The 21,212-nt window shown below is 42.9% G+C and overlaps 1 protein-coding gene across 11 annotated transcripts in view; it reads right to left on the minus strand.

The window, feature by feature from the left end:
• caska (calcium/calmodulin-dependent serine protein kinase a) overlaps positions 1-21,212 on the minus strand; it is a 166,849-nt gene that overhangs the window by 15,854 nt on the left and 129,783 nt on the right. For 5 of the 11 annotated variants that reach the window (XM_030759049.1, XM_030759053.1, XM_030759048.1 and 2 more), the window contains 8 exons: positions 20,052-20,129; positions 9,933-10,013; positions 4,917-5,105; positions 4,431-4,509; positions 3,831-3,916; positions 2,997-3,065; positions 1,086-1,154; positions 294-329 (listed from right to left, as the gene is read on the minus strand). In XM_030759049.1, coding sequence (XP_030614909.1) covers positions 294-329; positions 1,086-1,154; positions 2,997-3,065; positions 3,831-3,916; positions 4,431-4,509; positions 4,917-5,105; positions 9,933-10,013; positions 20,052-20,129 — 687 coding nt within the window. Of the gene's footprint in view, positions 1-293; positions 330-1,085; positions 1,155-2,996; positions 3,066-3,830; positions 3,917-4,430; positions 4,510-4,916; positions 5,106-9,932; positions 10,014-12,252; positions 12,301-20,051; positions 20,130-21,212 lie in introns of all 11 variants that reach the window. The other 6 variants (XM_030759044.1, XM_030759043.1, XM_030759042.1 and 3 more) reach the window with 2 other exon arrangements.

A 21,212-nucleotide genomic window follows, 5' to 3' on the forward strand; every position in this document is an offset into this window, starting at 1 on the left:
GCTCCCTGATGGTTCAGCATTTCTGATCAACTGCGGAGCTCATTGGCACGCAGGACTGAGACACATCAGACTTTACATTCGCACAAACGTTTTGTCAGTGGGATATTCTGATGTTGGGTATCAGTCAGTGAGTCCGATCAAAACAGCTCGACTTACACGAGTCCAAATCACACTGATGAGTTTTGTGAAGCAGGAAAGAGAGTTTGGGAGAAACTGAGACACACTTTTGTGTAAAGGGGAGCGATGCAAGCATTTGTAAGGAGCCAGTGAGTGCAGGTGAGTGACTTAATTACCTGTCGACCTTTGGGCTGGATGGTGGATGGCAGGTCCTGTGAAAGCGAACCATTGATGACAGAAAGAAAGGGTTAAGAAATATACAAAAACTAAACGAGAACACACACACACACACACACATAAAAATAATAAACACTCATGTATCCTTCAGAGAACTTTAACATGCAAATTAATTTGCGATCTAGATGCTGCTGTTTAGGAAAAAAAAAAAATGTCATTCTCATCTGTTAAAGCACATCTGGCTGTGGAGCAACCAAGCAAGCACAGAGCAAGCGAAGCAGCTGCAGCATCAGCACGACCACAGTGTCTGTCTGGAGCCTCGGCGGGGAAACCGTAGAACCCGAGTGGGTTTTGGGCAGAACGCAGAGTGGGAGCACGTCTCCCTGTACCATCGTGACCACTGGAGGCCCAGTGTGTTAGCGTCAGCAGTGAGGCACAGCACGGAGCAGGCTTTATGAGGCACACCAATTTGTGAACTGAGATATCGGACACGGGGGCCTTTGGCTCAAACAGATGAACAGGGAGAATAACACGGGAGCGAGTCGGCAGACCTACGGCACCCACCCGTCTACATCTAATCCTACTGCTACCACTACTGTGACACAACTCAACGCAAAATGAAATTAAAACAACTCATTTCATGAGAAACACACGCATTAACTGACGGAAAGACAGACATGTAGAAATACCATGACACATCAGTGTGACAAAAAAAATGGAGAAGGGGCAGAGGAGGAAATGGTTGAGTGGTCGTCTGTGGGATTTTCTTTGGGGGGTGGGGGGGTCCTTACCAAGATAGAACTGTTAATGCTGGAGTGGCCATTGGCAGGGGACTGTCTGGAAGTGGTGGGGGACTCATTCTGAAATAAGACACACAGGTCAGCAGCGCACAGCCAACACACACACACACACACACACACACACACACACACACACACACACACACACACACACACGCTCACACACACACACACACACACACACGTTCACACATTTCTGGGCAGTGACTGTAGGAGATGGAGACGGTGTATTTGTAGAACACAATAGAGACCCACCACAGAGTTGACGTAATGAAATGCGTCAACAAGACATGGGAGACAGCAGCACCAGCAGAACTCTAGCCTGCACATCCTTACATAGCCACAGGGGGGCGCTAGGCTGACACGAGCTGCTAGTCTGAGCAGCATGAGGTCATCACTAACAGACTGTCAGAGCTCGAAGTGCCGACTTTATGTCTCAGTGCTCAGAGCAGCAGGTGTGCGCCGGAGGACCAAAAGAGCTGAAGTCACTGTTCCATTTCTCTCTTCATGGAACAGTTCATGACTTTTCCTCAAATATGACAGAAATAAAAACACTATCTTAATTTAATTTTGTGAAGACCAAATGAAAAAGAGGAGAGAGGACAACTGAAATATGAAGTCCATCCAGAGAAAGCTAAATTATGAGTAGAAGTAATGACTAAAGTGTTTGTTCTCAGCTAAAAATGACCTGAATCAAAGCAGGGCTGTGGTTTGCCTGCAAGACCTTTCAAAATAAAGCCTTTTTTTTCATAGTGGAGTTTTAGTTAAAAACAACCACACTAACCACGTCATTCTAATTTCAGATCTTTGCGCTGGTTTCCATCTGTCCTAAAATAATCTAACTAATTACATGTACGCTCTCACATGGCTGGATGCCCTGCTGCCTGTATAATTTCCTTTTGTTCCCTGTAGCCTTTCTAGCTGGACCAAAGTACAGGTGCCTCAGCTTTTACAACTTCCCCCTTTCAGTTTTAGTATGCTGATACTGCAGTTGTCTGAATTGCTGGTTTCTACTTATGGCACCCTATATCTTATTTGGACTTCACTTCCTCTCCACTAGAAAGCTCTTTGCACCCTTAGCTTCAAAAGCTGCAAAGATAATATGACGCTGCCATAAACACAAAACCTGACTGCACTTCAAGTCTTTTGGTCTTCCACACTTATGTGTGTGTTTGTGGCATAGGTAAACCTATGTGCATCAGTGAGTGGCAGGGTGAACGGTGCATGTCAGCAGCTGTTTGAAATACGTCACAGAACAACGGTCCAAAATAATATCCATGCTGAATGCACCAACGGACCTTTTTGGATAAATTTTGTTGTAGTCAGTGGACAGATGCAGCGATGCCTTCTACCTGCATTTCAATCCTTCAAATTACACATTTGGCTCATCTATTGTATTCCAATAAACCTTTTTTTGGTTCACTTACAGCAAGTGATCTGCTGGGTTAGCACCTGTAGTTGTTTCAAAGTACACGCAAGGAGCAAAAAGTTTTCTGGCTTTAAAGCTCTCCCTCTGAAACACTGAGATGGAGCAGCAAGTGAGCTTGTGTTCGGCCCCAGCTGGGGTATGACTGTCCACCTCTGTAGCGTTTGTGTGTGTATGCAGGTGTAGTGGTTGGTCTGTGTGCGGGAGCAGGATGGGATCACACAGAGCGGTGTGGCTCATTTCCAGAGCGGAGGAAGGAGGAGGGAGTTCCGGTATCTTGGTTGTGAAATTGGTGTGCTGATTATCTGGCCCAGCCCCAGCAAAACACAGCAAAACATACGCACAGCACACTCCATACGCACAATTTACTCAGGTTACACACACACACACACTCAGTAACCAGGCAAGCAGTTAGTAACTAGATCAGAGTTCACAAATCAGTAATGAAGAGGAGGAGGAGGAGGAAGAGGCGTTACCTCACAAGATGAGCCCTGCGTCCGGTAGCTTGGTACTATTTTGAAAGTGATGCTGCCTCGCATCTCTCTCTGCAGATAACACACACACACACACACACACACACACACACACACACTGTGGGTTTTGTCTTATCTTCACTTTGGCACGTTACAGTTTGCTCATATGCAGAGATACAGTGAGGCATGCATTATCACAATCATCACAGGTATATGAGCACACACATTTGTACTTCAATCCTCATGAGGCCACAAATGAGAGCAAACGGCCAAACACACTTTCAGCTCTTGATGTGACATTAAGGCAGCATGAGTCTCAGTTAGCGTCTTGATTTTACACTACAGTACTGAATGCATGCATTTATTATATAGAAACACTGTGTCCACACAGGAAGTGAGCTGACATGCACATTTAGCTGAGCAGCATCTGCTCTGTTTGTGTGTCTGCACTAAGTGGCATCCCTCAAGGCTGAGAAGAGAAGCCCCTGCAGTTCTTAGAATGGCCACTAGAGGTTGGTTACAAAGCAAAGATGCCCATGTTAAAATACCGAAATTAATAGTATTAAACAGCACTTTTACAGGCACAGAAAATAAAGATTTCAATCTTTGATAAATGGATGATTTTTTTTTAAACTCACCTTTTTGGATTTTGTTAAGGCTTAAAATTAGAGACATGGGTCCTTTGATTAATGGGTGTGCTGACACTGGCGCACTGACCAATTAAAGCAGCCAGCAATATTGTGTCTGTGGTGTTGGTGCCCTTTTGCCCTTTCAAAATAATCCAAATAAGGTCGGTTGTCCCCTCCAAAGAAAAGAAAAAAAAAAAAAAACCCTCACCAGCATCTTCTGCAGCTGCTCTACAGTCTGGTTGGCCACACTGATGCCGTTGATTTCCCTGATCTCATCTCCAACATGCAACGTTCCTGAAGGCATGCAGGAAGAAAGAGAGAAATAAGCAGAAAGACAAACATTTTTCTCATTACAGAGAAAAATGGAAACAAAGTACGTTTCCAGAAGCAAACATACTTTGGAATCAAGCTGGCTATTCAGTTACCATGGTGTGACTTCCTCAGTGACGATGAAGGAGGAGTTTCTGCTTTTACGCACTGTTAATTTAAAAACAACTAAAACCTTCTTCTTCCTAAAGATTTCAATTAGTAGTAAAAATATTGCTGAAAGAGGTTGAGGACTTGAAATACCATATTAGTATACAAAAATATGCAGAACATGTGGCAAATGAGTCAAAGTCTTGTAGGAAGTTGTTTTATAATTTGATCTATTTGATCCCCTGCTGAATTTCTAAAATTTGCTCGCTTACAAAGAAATGAACAGTTTCTAACTTTTATGGTAATAAAACTTACAAATTGTTCACAGGATCATACAATTAATTTCCCCACTGTCACTTATTAAAGTTGGTCAGAAGATGGGAAAGTGTACCTTGTCTGTGGATCATCCCCCCGTGCATTATCCTTGCGACGATGCAGTGATTTGAGTCGTTCATCTTCAACGTGATACCCTGCAGTGAATGAACACAAACACACAAATCTGAAAATGGTTATTGAGACATGTAAAAAGCCCCACTCTCATCCCAGTTAAAATAGAAGTACAGTAAATATAGCACTGTGCTCTTTAGATCCTTAAGCATGAATTCATCTCCATCAGCCATGAACTATCTTCAGCCACAAGTAGAACAAGTCTCCAACAGATGGCATGACCCCCCAATGAGCCCTAATGTCAACATTATGCAGTCAGTCTGAGCTGACATGAAGACACAGAGGAAGACTAAAACCACAAAGGAACTGAGGGAAGTTCCCTTTAGATGCTAAAACAATACATAGATAAAAGTACCCATGTCCCTGAAAGCATCCTCACTTTCATTTCTGTGCACCAAACTTGTGCTCAGCACTGTGCAATGGGCCGTACCATGGGTTCATCTGTGTTCTTCTGGAACTGGACCAGACGGACTCTGGTGACGTTCTCCAGGTCCATGTCTCCGTTGGCACTCTCTGGGGAGTCTCCGTTCAGGAAGGGTGACGTGGGTGGAGGTGTCACTCGCAGAGCCTCGTCGCTGTAAACCTCGTGGGCCACCACGTCGTGGGCCTGCAACAAGGCCTGCAGAAACAGAGTGAGAGCAAGGCCAAAACAGCATTTAGAATGATGATTATGGTATAAAGCTTTCTGAAAAAAATGCATTAAAAGCCACATAAATAATGAAATAACTCATCAAAAAAAGGGAAAAAAAAAAGTAGACTAGTTTTAGGGTCCTCTCTGGCTCATCCGAACAGCAGATTTACTCCTCAAAGTACGTCACTCTGCTTGGCTAGGGCACATTTCTTGTGCCTGTAGGCATAAACGTCTGGCTTCTAGTACGACCAGAAGCAAAAAGGTTTACGCTTTTTGCTTCTGGTTGTACCCGTGCTGTGAATATCGCTGCTTCTTCCTAAATGAAAGGGAGGATGAGATAAGGTGCAGGCGAGGCCAGAGGACACGGAGGAAGAGTTTTCCCCTGTTGCCGCAGCAGCAGATGGGAGTGCCACTGCCTTATCTACCAGCTCGGGTTGGTGAAGAAGAAAAAAGCTGCTCTCAGTTTTAAGAAACCACTTATGAAAACAAGTGACTGCAAGGCAATACTTTGTGTGATTCTAGCAGTGTAGAATTAGTCTCATCATACATGTTGGCACATGCAAAGAACTGGTTAAATCTGTATGCATTCATTTTATATATTAATCAATTCATTATGGAAGCCAGTCTGTGCACCTGAGTAGAACAGCGACTCTTAAATTTATTAATTTCATTCTGAAATAATTGGAAATTGTGGAAATCATCAGGTGGAAATCAAAATCTAAATCAGATCTGCTGCAATACAGACACGATGATGGTGCTCTCTGGACGCAGATTTGGATAAAGTGCAAGATGGAACCAACAAAATAAAGCATCAGGAAACACTCGTCCTTCTCTAAGTGAATACGACGAGTAGAGATGTTATAACACAGAACCTGAAAACCAAATCAGTCGAGGCTCTGCCTCCTTGGTGAAGGAGAAACTGTAGAGTCTGAACTGTACACAGCTGAGAACCAGAGGAAATAAACTCTATGCACTTTCATATACACTATATTGCAAAAAGTATTCCCATCCTCACTGACCCAAATGATTGAATTCAGGTGTTCCAGTCACCTCCATGGTCACAGGTGTATAAACCAAACACTCAGGCTGCTTCTACAAACATCTGTGAAAGAACGGGTCACTCTCAGGAGCTCAGAGAATTCCAGCGTGGTACCGTGTGATAGGATGATACCTGTGCAACAATTTTGTCGCTACTAAACATACCACAGTCAGCTATTAGTGGGATTATAACAAGGTGGAAGTGATTGGGAACAACAGCAACTCAGCCACAAAGTGGTAGGCCACGTAAAATCACAGAGTGGGGTCAGTGGATGCTGGTGCACAGAGTCCACCAACTTTCTGCAGAGTTACATTACAGACCTCCAAACGTCATGTGGCCTTCAGATTAGCTCAAGAACAGTGAGTAGAGAGCTTCATGGAATGGGTTTCCATGGCTGAGCAGCTGCATCCAAGCCTTACATCACCAAGGTCAACGCAATGGGGTGTTTTTCATGTGTTGGGCTCAGCCCCTTAGTTCCAGTGAGAGGAACTCTTAGTGCTTCAACATACCAAGACATTTGGGACAATTTCATGCTCCCAACTTTGTGGGAACAGTTTGGGGATGTCCCCCTTCCTGTTCCAACATGGCTGCACACCAGTGCACAAAGCAGCTTCATAAAGACATGGATGAGGGAGTTTGGTGTGGAAGAACTTGACTGGCCTGCACAGAGTCCTGACCTCAACACCTTTGGTATGAATTAGAGCAGAGACTGTGAGCCAGGCCTTCTCTCCAACATCAGTGTCTGACCTCACAGATGTGCTTCTGGAAGAATGGTCAGAAATTCCCACAAACACTCCTAAACCTTGTAGAAAGCCTTCCCAGAAGAGTTGAAGCTGTTATAGCTGTAAATGGTGGGCCGACATCATATTAAACCCTATGGATTAAGAATGGGATGTCACTCATATTCAGATGAAGGCAGATGAACAAATACTTTTGACAATATAGTGACATAAATTCAGACCTCTGAAGAGCAGGAGGGGATTTACTTTTTGACTTTGTCTGACTCTCTGACACACAAAGGTATTCCCCCTTTTCCACAGGTGCCTTTGGTCTGTAGCCCCTGCATCTGTCTGAGCTAAAGCTCTGCAGCTCCACAAGACGGGCCTGCTGCTGCCTCACGCCCACAGTGTGTTCGACTCCACTCATCTGACAGGCACAGAGGTCCTTCCCTTGAGTGGCACTTTAGCAAACCCATCTGAACTTCAGAAGACAGCAATCAAACCTCAACAAAGGGGGGGAAACCTGTCACTGTCTTCTTTCAGTGTCACACAAACACACACGCGCACGCACACACCCGAGGAAGAAGAGCACATCAGAGAGGGAGAGACATGAAGGCAACGGCAGCCTCTCTAACTCCACTGTCAAAATACATAACACACAAAAGATACTTCATGTTCTAAGACATACAGGAAGGCTCTGTGTGTGTGTGTGTACCCTAATGAAGACAGGGTTAAGCGCTTAACTGATGCTTCATACTACTTTCTACTTGAGTGTGAGAAAGATCAAAAAACAAAAAGAAGATTTATAAAGACTGCGATTCAGAAAAGGACTCATTTTCCCATGTTGGAAAAGGATAAAAACCCGAACAACCTGTGATATTTAGTGCTGCAGTAAATTTCATAAATGATGTCCTGGGCCGTGGGGGTTCTGCCTTGTCAACATCACCGGCATTCAAATAACATGATGATTTAAATTTGCACAGATCCTGTTCTATACTTAGTAATGAAAAGGTGATTTCAAAGGGTCACAGTGCAGTAGTCATAAATGACATAATTTCTTGTGGGAGTTTTCAGTTCAATTTATATAAACACTAGTTCACAACAACAGTCACCTCAAGGTGCTTAATAATGTAAGGCAAAGACCCTACAATATTAGGAAGAGAGCCCAAAAATCAGATGACCCCCTATGAGCAAACACTTTGCAACAGGGGGAAGGAAAAACTCCCTTTAACAGGAAAAACCCTCCAGCAGAACCAGACTCAGGGAGGGGCAGCCATCTGCCATGATTGGGGCTGAGGGGAGAGAGAAGAGAGCAGAACAGGACTACTCTATTAGGGTGATTGATATGAGGTCTTTAAGATAAGATGGGGCCTGATTATTCAAGACCTTGTATGCAAGGAGAAGTATTTTAAATTCTATTCTAGATTTAACAGGGAGCCAATGAAGAGAAGCCAATATGGGAGAAATCTGCTCTCTCTTTCTAGTCCCTGTCAGGACTCTAGCTGCAGCATTTTGGATCAGCTGAAGGCTTTTCAGGGAGCTTTTAGGACAGCCTGATAATAATGAATTATAATAGTCCAGCCTAAGAGTAATAAATGCATGAATTAGCTTTTCAGCATCAGTCTGAGAAAGGATGTTTCTAATTTTAGAAACATGCAAATGCAAAAAAGCAGTCCTACATATTTGTTTAATATGTGCATTGAAGGACATCCTGGTCAAAAATGACTCCAAGATTTCTCACAGTGTTACTGGAGGCCAAAGTAATGCCATCCAGAGTAAGTATCTGGTTAGACACCATGTTTCTAAGATTTGTGGGGCCGAGAACAAGAACTTCAGTTTTATCTGAATTTAGAAGCAGGAAATTCGAGGTCATTCAGGCCTTAATGTCTTTAAGACGTTCCTGCAGTGTAACTAATTGATGTGCGTCATCTGGCTCCACAGACAGATAAAGCTGAGTATCATCTGCATAGCAATAAAACTGCTACTTCAAAACATGTTTGTTTAATGGGTGAGTTGAAGGACATATTCTGATCAAAAATGACTGCATGGTTTCTCAGTGCTGCTAGAGGCCAAGGTGGCGCCATCCAGAGTCTCAAAAATATTGTCTGAAAGGGGGCAGCAGCTGTGTGGTAAGACTGCTCAACTTTGGCTAAACTTTATTTTCTAATGCTTTACTAAACCTCAAAAATCAGTTAAACACTTAATCTGAAATCCTACACCTCAAACTAACAGTTTTAGTTTGGTAAAAATAAGAGTTATACGAGAAAATCAAGTCCACTCGTGTGTACATTAGAGCTAGACGAGTCAAAAATCCTGGCACGGCTCCTTGGGCATCGTCTGGATTCAGCTCTCACTTGAACTTGTTGGAATGTGGAACACGTCAGTTTACGCTCTCGTAGCACCATGAAGGAGCCAGGCCTCTGACCCGACACAGCACATCGCATCAAACACGCCTTACTAACCTCCGTCCACGCCTGCCCTCCTCCCTCACTTCACAGCCAGGACCCTCTCCTCCCATTTGTCTTGATCACTGATCTTTTTCCTCAACTTTGCTCCCCATCACTTCACTTCGATATTGTTTTGTGTCTTTCCTTTTTATGTCTCCTCTCTCTGTTGGTCTGTCCATGTGACATCGAGCAGACCACTGATCAGAGATGGAAATCAGACGCATTTTTGCGACGGGATTAACAGGAGGAATTCTGGCTGGTCAGATTCTCAGACATTTAAACAACTTTCCATTCCAGCAGAGTTCCTGATAGACGATTTCATTTTCAAGGCACTTGAATTAAACAAACATGGGACAGGCGCCGTATTTTTTTATGCCTTAAAGTGACTTCTGTATGTCTGTTTTTAATGGCTTCTAAACTCATGCAGAGAAAATAAGACCATGCAAAAGTGCTACGTACAACATTTAGATAGAGAGATTCTGCTGTGTTACATAGGGCGCCCACTGTGAGCAACCCTAAATGTTTTGTTAAAGGGCCTCCTGCACCTATCTGTGAGGAACGGACACGAGGACCTAATGTGTGTGTTTCTGGGCTTTTCTTTTCCACTCACCATGAAATGTGGCTGGGTTAGTATCCGTCTGAGCTCCTTAGCCTCGTGCTTCTCTGGGTAGCAGGAGATCTCTTCCAGCACCTGAGGAAACACAGAGAGAAGAGTTTTATTTACGCCTTAGTAGCTCTCCTTTATGTCCAAGTCACTCTCACCAACGCGACCTGGTCACCTCAGACGGTGTATGGAGCGCAGACCAACACCACTCACAGTACCTCTCTGACACCTCCTCCTAATGTGAGGCCAACTTTGGACACCACTCAGCAAGTCAAGGAATCTGGTCAAGCTTTGGCTCCGCCTCCTGCCCTGTGGAAGCCACTTGGTTTGATGTCAGCTCCAGTTATGTTGCGCCTGACTGGTGAATGTGGCATTGGAGACGTGAGGCCTCCACAGGCGGGTGTGTTAGTGTGTGTGTGTAATGAAACCTGCATTGAGAAGTTTCAATGTACCTCTCCATGTCAAGCAGCAGAGTGTTTAGTTCATGAGTGTGCATGCTTCCAGGTATTCATTATCTCTAAACTGTAATAATCACATTTACTTGTTACACTCAACAGCTGGCACTTACTGACATCTCAAAGCCACACACGTTAATACATCAGCAGCTGAGTCACACATACAGCCGGGTGGGATAAAAATCGCAGCTCCTCTGTAATTTAACGGCCAGTTATGGATTATATTTTAACATTTAAGAAGAAAGAATCAACACGGACATTTATCAGAACAAAGCTAAAAACACTGAATCAACACGGACATAGATGCTCCGTGAAGATGTCATCATCTCCCATGTCTGCTGTAAATAAATGTCAGGTTATGCTCCACAGTGTCAAAGATCCCCGGTTTGAGAGCAGGACATACAATGGCTGTGATTCTCACTAACGTGATTACTGTGGCCCAAAAAATTGACAACAACAATGTTGTTGTGTTACCTACAGGAAAAAAAGACAGTCAGTTTCATCTTTAACTTTTGTGTTTTGTTTGTTTACAAATAAATTGGACTAAAAATATGAGTGTACAGAGGCAGAGAGGTTTGTATCCATTACTGTACAAAAAGAACAATTACATATCATGGATTGTTGTGAGGCAATGAGAAGCAAAAGATCCACCAGCTGGACACACAAAAACCTGAGGCAAATACACAGTTAGGTGAATCTGAGTCAAACCCCCCCGACACTGACAGAGGATGTCATGAGGTCCCAGGTCCACTGTGAATAAATGTCCATAGAAATTACAAATACCCACCAGGCACAGATGTTTTCTGGGCTAAATATGGTCTTTAAAAATGTCTCTTTATGTCTAAACTTGGCTGAAAAGTAAAAATATGGTGTAATGTAAGTAGGGTGATGCAATGATGGCTACACCCATCTTAGGCCTGAATTACACTTCTGCGTCAGGTCTCTGTGGGGCCTACGTACAAACCTAGGTAGGTGGCCGACAACGTTGCCGGCATTTAAGCTTGTGTGAGGTGCCTTGTGTGTGTGTTAATAACCACTGTGGTCGTGTCCCAGTGTTTTACATGCGGTGTGGCCGACACAAATGAATAAAACGCTGGGACTTTTTCCCGACCTGGGTCCTCGCTCTGTGTTGTGGTCAGCTTTCTTCTGGGTGCAAACACATGTGTCTCTCTAGCTTTTGTTTCACTTCTTTGCTCCTTCCCTCACGTCCATTCCAATAGTTCCAGTAATCCTCCAGGAATTTGACATTTGTGAGTCCTTATATTGATGCTATGATTATTATTCCTTATATGGAGATGATGATTGTTATTCTCTCACTGATAAAACGCCAGGGAAAAGCAGCCAGAAATGCATGGGAGGAATCAACGGTGCTGAACGGGCCAATCATAACTGCTGCATTGACCTGACGTGCAGTTGCATTTCTTGAGACGTACACATCAGGTTACATTGTAGGCTACTGTGTAGCGTTCAGAGCGGTTTCCAGTACGTAGGCCCCCCAAAGACCGGATGTCTAATTCAGGCCTTATACAGTATATACACAGTGTAGGTCAGGGACATTTCCTAGATTACAATAATTAATTTAACTGTGTGTAAAATATGTTTTCACATAATGTAAAGACTGTTTTTAGACCAAGAAGGCAACCTTCAGAGCTGAAATATGAAGCCAATACAGAAGCAGCAGAAACTGCAGATCCATTTGAGGCCGTCTACAAAACAGAGTGAATCTTCACAGACTCCATGCTAATGCTAAAATGTGTGGCTTTAAAAAGTATATATAAAATTACGTTTTAGCCTCTACGGCTGACAGCTACTTCTGTCTTATGCCCGGCTCATATTATAGTGAACATGGCGGTAGTGTGATGAGGTCTTACACATTCCAGATGTTTCAAAGCGCCACTTGCTCCGTCTTGGGAGGAAATCTTAAGTGGAGGAAGACACAGAGAAGGGTTACAAAAGCTGTTGGCTCTCCTTTTCAGAACTCACAGGTAAAGGTTTAAAGGTCAGTGATGACAGAGGTCGGGTTAAGTCAAGATCCAGCCCTGCCTTTAATCAGTACAAGCCACTTTTTTAACCAGGCTATGAATCTGGGTAGTTTGTGAGATTAGTGTAAACATTCAAAGTGAAAACTTCCCTGCCGAGAGAAAACAGAACCAAAAATACACCAGCAAAACTTACTTTAATTTCATTGATTAGATATGACAGTGGGGAAGGTAAAAAGAAGTGTATTAGTACAGTCAGGGGAGAAAAGAGAAAAGAAAAAGCTTTGTTGAAGTTTGAACAATCTTCAAACTGTCCTGCTGCAGCAGAAACCCACAGGAGCCCACTCGAAGCTACAGCCTGATTGGTTCAAAGCATTTCAGCGTTAGACAGAGTGAATCAGCAGAGACAGAGGTGAAGCGGAGGAGGAAGGCAGGGTAGTCCCGGAAGGCACAACCAAGATTAAATGATAAGTTACTTTGAGGTCAAACTGTGCCGAAGAAGTTAGAGACCAGTACTCTTCAAGCATTTCAGAGTTACTACTGAAACTTAACTTTACTTGGACTAAACATCTGAATTCCCGTCCACGGCTGTGTAAAATAGAAAATGCCAAACTGGAGGTGCTATCAGCAACTCTAGCACTAAATATACCATCTTTACCAGGGGCCATATTCACAGACTAGACTAAGACATCCTGCTGACTTACAGAGTTAAGAGAAACGTGTCAGTCTTAACTTTACAAAGTAGTTTGAAAGTCTGAGAGAAGGTAGAGATAATCCAGAGATATCGATAGCATGCATTTAGTAATATGACCATATTATAAAGATCTGATCATGCTGCTAACAATCCACCACCATCAGTTTGCACATCACTGTCTTTATGCCAGGGCTGTGCAGCAGCTCTGCGGTTGGATTCTCCTTCACTGGCAGGACAACTGTTTGAAGACGGTCTCCTGTCAGGTTGCTTTTATAAATCTCAGCTCGCCATTCAAGTCACTTATCCATCCATCCATGCAAATGCCAGCTGGAAATTGTCAAAGTAACACAAAACCCTAATTTCAAATCATATCATCATCTGACAGTCATCAAAAAAGGACAATTTGAATCTCAGTTGGAAGAACCAAAATTGACTTGGAGTCAATGTAATTAACTCGGATTTAAATTAAGAAAAACAACAACAACATAAATCATTTCCTCTTTATTTTCTATAACGCGTGACACCATCTTAGTCATGAAGTTTAAATGTGATCCCTGTCTTTGAGGAACTCCTGAGCTCTTCCAAACCCTGGTTTAGCTGTTTGTAAACCTCAGTCCCCCCAAAGGTCTTAGCAGATATTAGCCAGTTTTAAGTCAAGTCAATAAATTGGGTTGCACAGGTTAAAATGTAAAAGACTTTATCGCTAGTGAAACCTTTTGTTACAGAGTAGTGTCCAATCAAAAAGAATCCAAGAAGGTGACTTTAAGGGCAACCTGCCCTTAATCCAACTTCCTGCTGACCGGCTGCTGCTCAAAAACTGAAGATTTAACCAGCAGGTTTACGTGTGTCTGAGATCATAATATGCTCTTGATGACATCATACAGAGCCACGACCAGAAAAAAAATGCCTGAGACGCACTATACAGAGTTGTCTTTAGTCATGTTTAATATGAGGATCCACCATTGTAACTGTAGTTACCTTCACATAAGGAAAAGCATAACAGGTCCCTTTTAAACCAAAGGAACCATCATTAAATATACACATATTATCTCCTGATTGTGAACACATTTTTTCATATACACTGATGTAAGGGCTCCAAACAGGTCATATGTTGCATTTTTCTTCCTGGCGCAGACAAACTATATGGCTGGTAATAAGAGTGGAAAGGAGCCAATAGAATAACTTAAAAAGGCAATAATCTAAGAATTTTTAGGACAGTCAAACTTTCTACTCTGAAAAATACAGTTCAGTGACACCATTTAGTGCATGTTTAAGAGTCTATAAGGGTTTTCTGCAGAGACAGACAGAAATCTAATAAAAGACACTGACAGATGAAAGTCTCCAACAGCAACACTGAAATGCTGTTTTCACTCCCACAAACCGTCTGCATCTGCTGCGGCTCCATCCACAACTCTTGATGAATTTCTGCTGATTTAAGTAGGAAAATGTGAACCAGAATCTACAAGCCCACTTGAAGGCCGCAGACACAGTGTAGCAGAGCCGCGTTAATTAGCCAGGTCTCTTTGACATGAACCAAAGCCACATAAAAACAGAGCCCAGCTCCCCTTAAATGGTTTTCCCTGTCTGAACAGCTTTGGGATTTACGCCAGCCTTCGCCCACTCCCTCACTGTTCGGACTTTTTAATTGCTCTCTCGACAAAGCGCACGACGTAAACACAGCAACATTTTGTGCAGCTGCCTGCACGCACGCCTGTTCGGAAAAATACTTACAATGCATCACCACAGACCCCCTTTCTTTCACCCTTCTTGTTAAGCAGTAACTCCTCTCTGCATCCTGCTTGACTGTGAGTTTGTGTTTACTGTGGGTAAACACAAACTCAGACTAACTGCACGTTTGTGAGTTCATCACAGGCGGCGTCAGATCCCCGGAGGCTATTATATGACTGTGTAAAAAGAAATAAAACCACACTAAGAGACCGCAAATTCATTGCTGGTGTTTGTGTGTTCCTGCTACATCCAGCAGTGTGTGTGTAATGAGGAAGGTCAAATGCAGAAGCTGGAGATCCCGTTTTAAAACTGCTCTGTATAAACAGGCCAGTGTGCTGTGACGCTGCAGCCTGAGCTAACAACACACAAGAGGTCAGTGGAGTTTGAACGGAGGCTCACAAACAACTCAATAAGTCAACACAAATAATAAAGTGATTCAATCATTTGGTTTCAGTGCAGCTTCAAACCGAAGTGAGCAGCACCAAGACCTTAAAGCTTCAAGGTCGGATGTGGTCTTTGTACCTGTGCCCCTGCTCGACTGAAAGTGTACAGCTGTGAAACTCAATGCATTCAGTCACTGCTCATACTCACACTTTGTATTTTATTTTTCTTTCTATTTTGGAATAACATCACAACAGTCATCGGCTCCACCTTTTAGATACTTTACATTTTTCTGATACTCTGACTTCCTGACGAACAGGAAGCAGCACGTGAGGCTGGGGAAGAATGTCTCGGACTCCCGGACCATCAGCACTGGCACTCCTCAGGGCTGTGTCCTCTCTCCTCTGCTCTTCTCCCTGTATACCAACTGCTGCACCTCTGACCACCAGTCTGTCAAGCTTATTAAGTTTGCAGACGACATGACTCTCATCGGACTTATCTCAGACGGGGACGAGTCGGCCTACAGGATGGAGGTCAAACATCTGGCGTCCTGGTGCAGCCACAATAACCTGGTACTGAACGCCCAGAAGACAGTGGAGATTATAGTGGACTTTAGGAAGCACACAGCCCCTCTACCCTCCATCATCCTGACTGACACCCCCATCACCACAGTGGACTCTTCTCGCTTCCTGGGAACTACCATCACCCAGGACCTCAAGTGGGAGCCCACCATCACCTCTGTCGTCAAAAAGGCCCAGCAGAGGATGTACTTCCTGCGGCAGTTGAAGAAATTCAACTTGCCAGCAAGGACCATGGTGCAGTTCTATACTGCCATCATTGAGTCCATCCTCACCTCCTCCATCACTGTGTGGTACGCTGGAGCCACCACTAGGGACAAACAGAGACTACAGCGCGTTGTGCACTCTGCTGAGAAGGTGATTGGCTGTAACCTCCCATCTCTCCAGGACCTGTACACCTCCAGGACACTGGGGCGTGCAGGTCGGATCACAGCCGACCACTCTCACCCTGGGCACAGACTTTTTGACCCTCTCCCCTCAGGCAGGAGGCTACGGTCCATACGGACCAGAACCTCCCGCCATAAGAACAGTTTCTTCCCCTCTGCTGTTGGACTCATGAACAATTACCCTAAGACTGTTACTACCACCCTCCACAAACGCTGATGACCCTATGTCTATGCACCTGTCTGACTGCACTGATGTACATATTAGTGGAATATAGTCTACATTCTTCTATCTTTTAATTAGTCTCTGCACTGTATATTTTGTAATTTTGTAATATTGTGCTATAGTTATAGCTCTAATATCTCTGTATATTTGCAATTTGTATACTTGTATATTGTCTTATAGTTTTTATACTTATTTGTTTCTTTCTGTAAGCACGAAGTACCGCAGCAATTTCCTAATGCTGTGAACCTGTTCACCCATATGGCAATAAAAACCTTCTGATTCTGATTCTGATTCTGATTGAGTAAATGATATGAGTATTTGCCTCATATCAGGGTTTTTTTAGCCATCTTGCAGATTAGCAAACTCAGCTTCACCCAGAAGTCAAACTGCCAACAGCTGCATCTCCCTACCAGGACTGTGCGATATTGTACTGTCCGTGATAATAATGGTATTATATATATATATATATATATATATATATATATATATATATATATATATATATATATATATATATATATATATATATATATCACTGCAATAGCCCAGGCATGTCTGAGAGCGAGAGCTGCGTGTCAGCCTCCAATGATGATGTAGTACCTTAAAATGGAGCTACTTCAACAACCATCAACAAAGCACAATACTCTGCAAAATATACAAGAAGGAATGAACAAACTTGTTTCACCACTTCAGGCAAAAAAAAAACCACACTTGAGTACAACCAGGCTACAAAGGAGGAGATACTAGCAGCTCGTGATGTGCTACCCAAAAGTAAACAAATGATTCAACACAGCATTGCTAGCTGCACTGGCTATCTGCACTCCATATGACAGGAAGAGGAAACCGTGAATGGAAATTATTGATGTGGAAAAGCTCGGTTTTAAGCAGCTGGTTAAAAATCTCAACTCAAGATACAACATCCCAAGCAGAAATCATTTTTCAGTTTTATTATGTGACAGCTCTGTGTAGCGCTGAAACAGTTACAAGGTTAAGTTACTTTAGTTTTTATTAAACTGAAGCGTTTAGCAGTTATGTTGTTCCTTTACTTAAAATTTCCAGAGGGAACACTTCCTAGGTTACGTTTGTGCTTACATTTGACTTACCCTGTGCCACTGGATACAATACTATCACACTATATTGCTGCTGCAACTGGCACCTTGTTACAGTAGATTCACACTTCATATTAGGTAGTGTGCCATCAATGACAGCAGCTCATTAGAAAAGAAGGATGGAAAATGCCCTTCATTTAGTTACATTATAAATGCTGCTGCCTGCAAGCATCGATAAAACACTGTTCAGTGGGACATTAGGGACAACCAGTCTGGCAAACTTCATCACAGTGGATCCCTCTGAGGCCATACCCTGTGTATGCAGAGGATGAAGATATTTGCCAGAAGTGGACCAAGAAAATATTAACATAAAGGACTTTGTTAACAAAAATCAAGTGCTGTTGTTATTGAGAACAGTGGTTAATATTAATATGCAGCATGCATAACTTAACATCATGAAATCAAACACTAACGTCTGGGGTTGAAAAATTAAGCAAATGCTGAAGAAAACCATAATTCAGCCCCACAGTAGCCCAATGCTGACAACTGTTTTGGTCTCTATTGGTAATTCTGCCCATCATAACAGCTGTATGTGTGATTTTGTTTGAATTCATCCATTTGCAGACAGTTAAGGCTTAAATTAGGGGTTGACTGCTGCTGTGGTGACTAGCACCTTGATAGAGGTGTTAGCAGGGACTGTGCAGTGTCTGAAGGGTCCAGGGCCTCATGCTGCCAGTAGTGACACTGACCCGAGCCAAATGCAAAACTAATGAAAAAAACCCAGAAAAGACGAGGATGTGAGTGTCCTCCACCTGTAAAACCATTCCTGTTTTCGGGGTTTCATCTGAAACTGATTAACAACCCCCTCTGCTACTTAACTGACCAGATCAATGCTTAATTGATTTGATGCTAAACTCTGATTAAAAAATGCTCCTTTAATTTTTTTGAGCAGTGTATTAGCATGCATTCATTTACTTCTTGGAATGCAGTTTATAGTATTTTTGCAGCTCTGAAGGTCTGACACTTTGGCTGGAGTTTTATCTTCCACCAATAAGACGATACATCTACAAGAAACAGGCCTCCAAGTCACTGCTGCTGCTAAAAACTTATTTAACTCCTGGCTCTGAGATTGTATTACGAAAATCAAACTGGGACACACCCCCACCTTCCAACAGAAGCACAAAAATATAGGAATAACCTTTCATTTTTAGAATAGACACTTCAGAGCGGGGAAAGGCACGCCTCGATGGTGTCACGTAATCACAAAAGGTACTTTTCCACCAAAATCGAAAACGAAGCCTGAACATTGTTGTTGATACACCACTCATGAAATAATAGTTGGTTACAGACTACAGTAGGATATGCCTGCAGTGCTGTTTTTCTTCCCTTTTTTGGAGGGGTGGTGTGGTGTGTTGTGTGTGTGTGTGTTGCCCAGGACTTAATTTAAATGCTGATTCTTTTGAATGGAAATGCACAAAGAGCAGGTCCTCAAAAGGTTTCTATTAAACGGAAGAGAAGTGTAAAAACACACTGCCAGTAAATCTAATGTAAGAGCTGCTGCTCAGCTATCAACATGTAAAATCTGCCACTGTGGGTATTTATTGCCGGACTGCCATTAAACCATTGTGTCAAGTATAATTCAGCATCAGTCTGATTTCATTGCAGGTCAAACAGAATCAACTTTTCACTCACCAGCTTTAAAGTGGACCAATTATTACCTTATTTTCCATCAAATTATGCTACAATGGTGGATGCTCACATGAAACAGTGGGATATGTGCAGGTTTGACCTCACATATGTAATCACATGTGAATAGAGGGGTCTTCAGCCAGGACACGTGGGGCTGTGATACACTGTATGTGTTGTACCTCGTTCCTCTCCCTCAGACAACAGAAACTATAATCATAAGTAGTTTCAGAGAGAATGGACTGAGGGGCTGCACTACGGCCCGATATAACATAAATAATGATTATTTTGAAATGCAAATCTCTTTAGTATAGCCCAAGAAGCGACCTGGAAATAACATAATAGGTCCCCTTTAATACTGGCATTTAAGAAACTGACAACAATAATTACTCTCCTCCACTATAAAATTAGGAAATGACTTCCTGAATTGAATCTTATGGTCGCCGACCTTTTAAACGTTAACATCGAATGAATTAGTTTTTCTTGACTCAGTATCCAGCAGTGTATTTCAGCAGAGAGGAAGCTGTGGCAAATGCCCTCGGTCTCAGTTGTACTGGCATTGAGGAAGCGCTACTGCGAATTGGGCTGAGGTGGGATCTCTTAAAGACTCTAGTGAAAATCATAGCAATAAGTAAATCATGGTTGAATTATTTTCAGTTTTGTTGAGGCCACCTCGGACACACCTCAAGGACCCTTGGTTGTGCCAAGACCCACAAACTGACAAGAGCTTCTTTAAAGGTGAGAAGAATGATTGATGGCAGAGAAGAGTTAAAGAGTTTTAGTGAGCAAGAGGATTAATGCAGCCTGAGCACAGACAGAAGTGTGTGTGTGTGTGTGTGTGTGTGTGTGTGTGTGTGTGTGTGGGAGGAAAATCCACATGAGATATTACATCAATCACACACGCTGCATGAATCTAAGTGTTGATGGGAATGTAAGTGTGGGAGAACAGTGACGTGTTTTGCTCACCTCTTTGGCTCTGTGCACGGCATCACTGGGGGGGTTTCGGATCTGTGGAGAGGACTTGGTGTTGATTTTATCGTAGAGCTGAAAGATAAGGAGAGGGTCAATCAGCCGGACAGTGAGATTATGAGCAGAAATGAGTTTCCACGCTGAGGCCAACGCGATCGATGACACGTCTTTATCAGCTGACTGTTCAACACGTTTGTCAGATGACAACTTGGTGACATTCACGTACCGATTTCCTGATTCTCCATCAATATCTCCAAACCGGAGATGTTTAAAGATGTAGCATTTTTAACAAAAAGATTTTCTACACAATTCCAACACAGTAGAGTTTATTTAGTACAAATAACAATAAACATACCAACGCAATAAAGACCAAAACAAATACAAAAAAAAAAAAAAAAAAAAAAAAATCAACTGGAATTAGTGTGTTGTTGTTGTTGTTGTGTGCTTCCAATTTACATCCATGTTGGTCTAGACTTCTTATATACAGATGAGTGACAGGTTACACTAAAATAACAGACCACTGACCCACACACTGAGGGGATCTGGCTGCTCTGCAGTGCTGTGAAAGTTATTTTTTTCTTAAATGAGAGGGGAGGTCCTTTGCAAATCCACACAGAGCTGTTCTGAGTGACCGAATTTATGCTGTGATCAAATATTTCTATTCTAATAGTAGTTATCTCATGCCATTCATCGGAAAGGATCACTGAGTGGTTTGGTGAGGATGAAAATGTTATGATTCATAAATGACGGCTTTCGCAGTCACCAGATCTCAACCCAGCTGAACATCTTTAAGAGTTTTTGGACCAGCCCTATGGAAAGAAGGGCTGTGTGAATTCAACCAACGCAGGCTAGAGAGACACATCTGCATGCAGAGCAAAACACAGCAAAAAAAAAAAAAAAAAGAGAAGCACTGAAGTCCTTTGCCGATTCTGAATAATTTCTTCTGTGGCCAAGAACGGCACAAACGTGACCAAGAGTCACACACATTAACAGCTGTTCTGCATATTTTTGACACTGCCTCCTGGTAACAGCACACAGCTACAACACAAGCGTGGTTCTGCAACTAATGCATAGCACCTTAGATCTACCAATGCACTACCATACTCTGACCTTCAGACTCCTTCACCAAAACCACAGAATGAGGGGACGTCTTTAGGA

The sequence above is a fragment of the Archocentrus centrarchus genome, chromosome 21 (assembly GCF_007364275.1).
Source record: "Archocentrus centrarchus isolate MPI-CPG fArcCen1 chromosome 21, fArcCen1, whole genome shotgun sequence".
Taxonomy (NCBI): domain Eukaryota; kingdom Metazoa; phylum Chordata; class Actinopteri; order Cichliformes; family Cichlidae; genus Archocentrus; species Archocentrus centrarchus.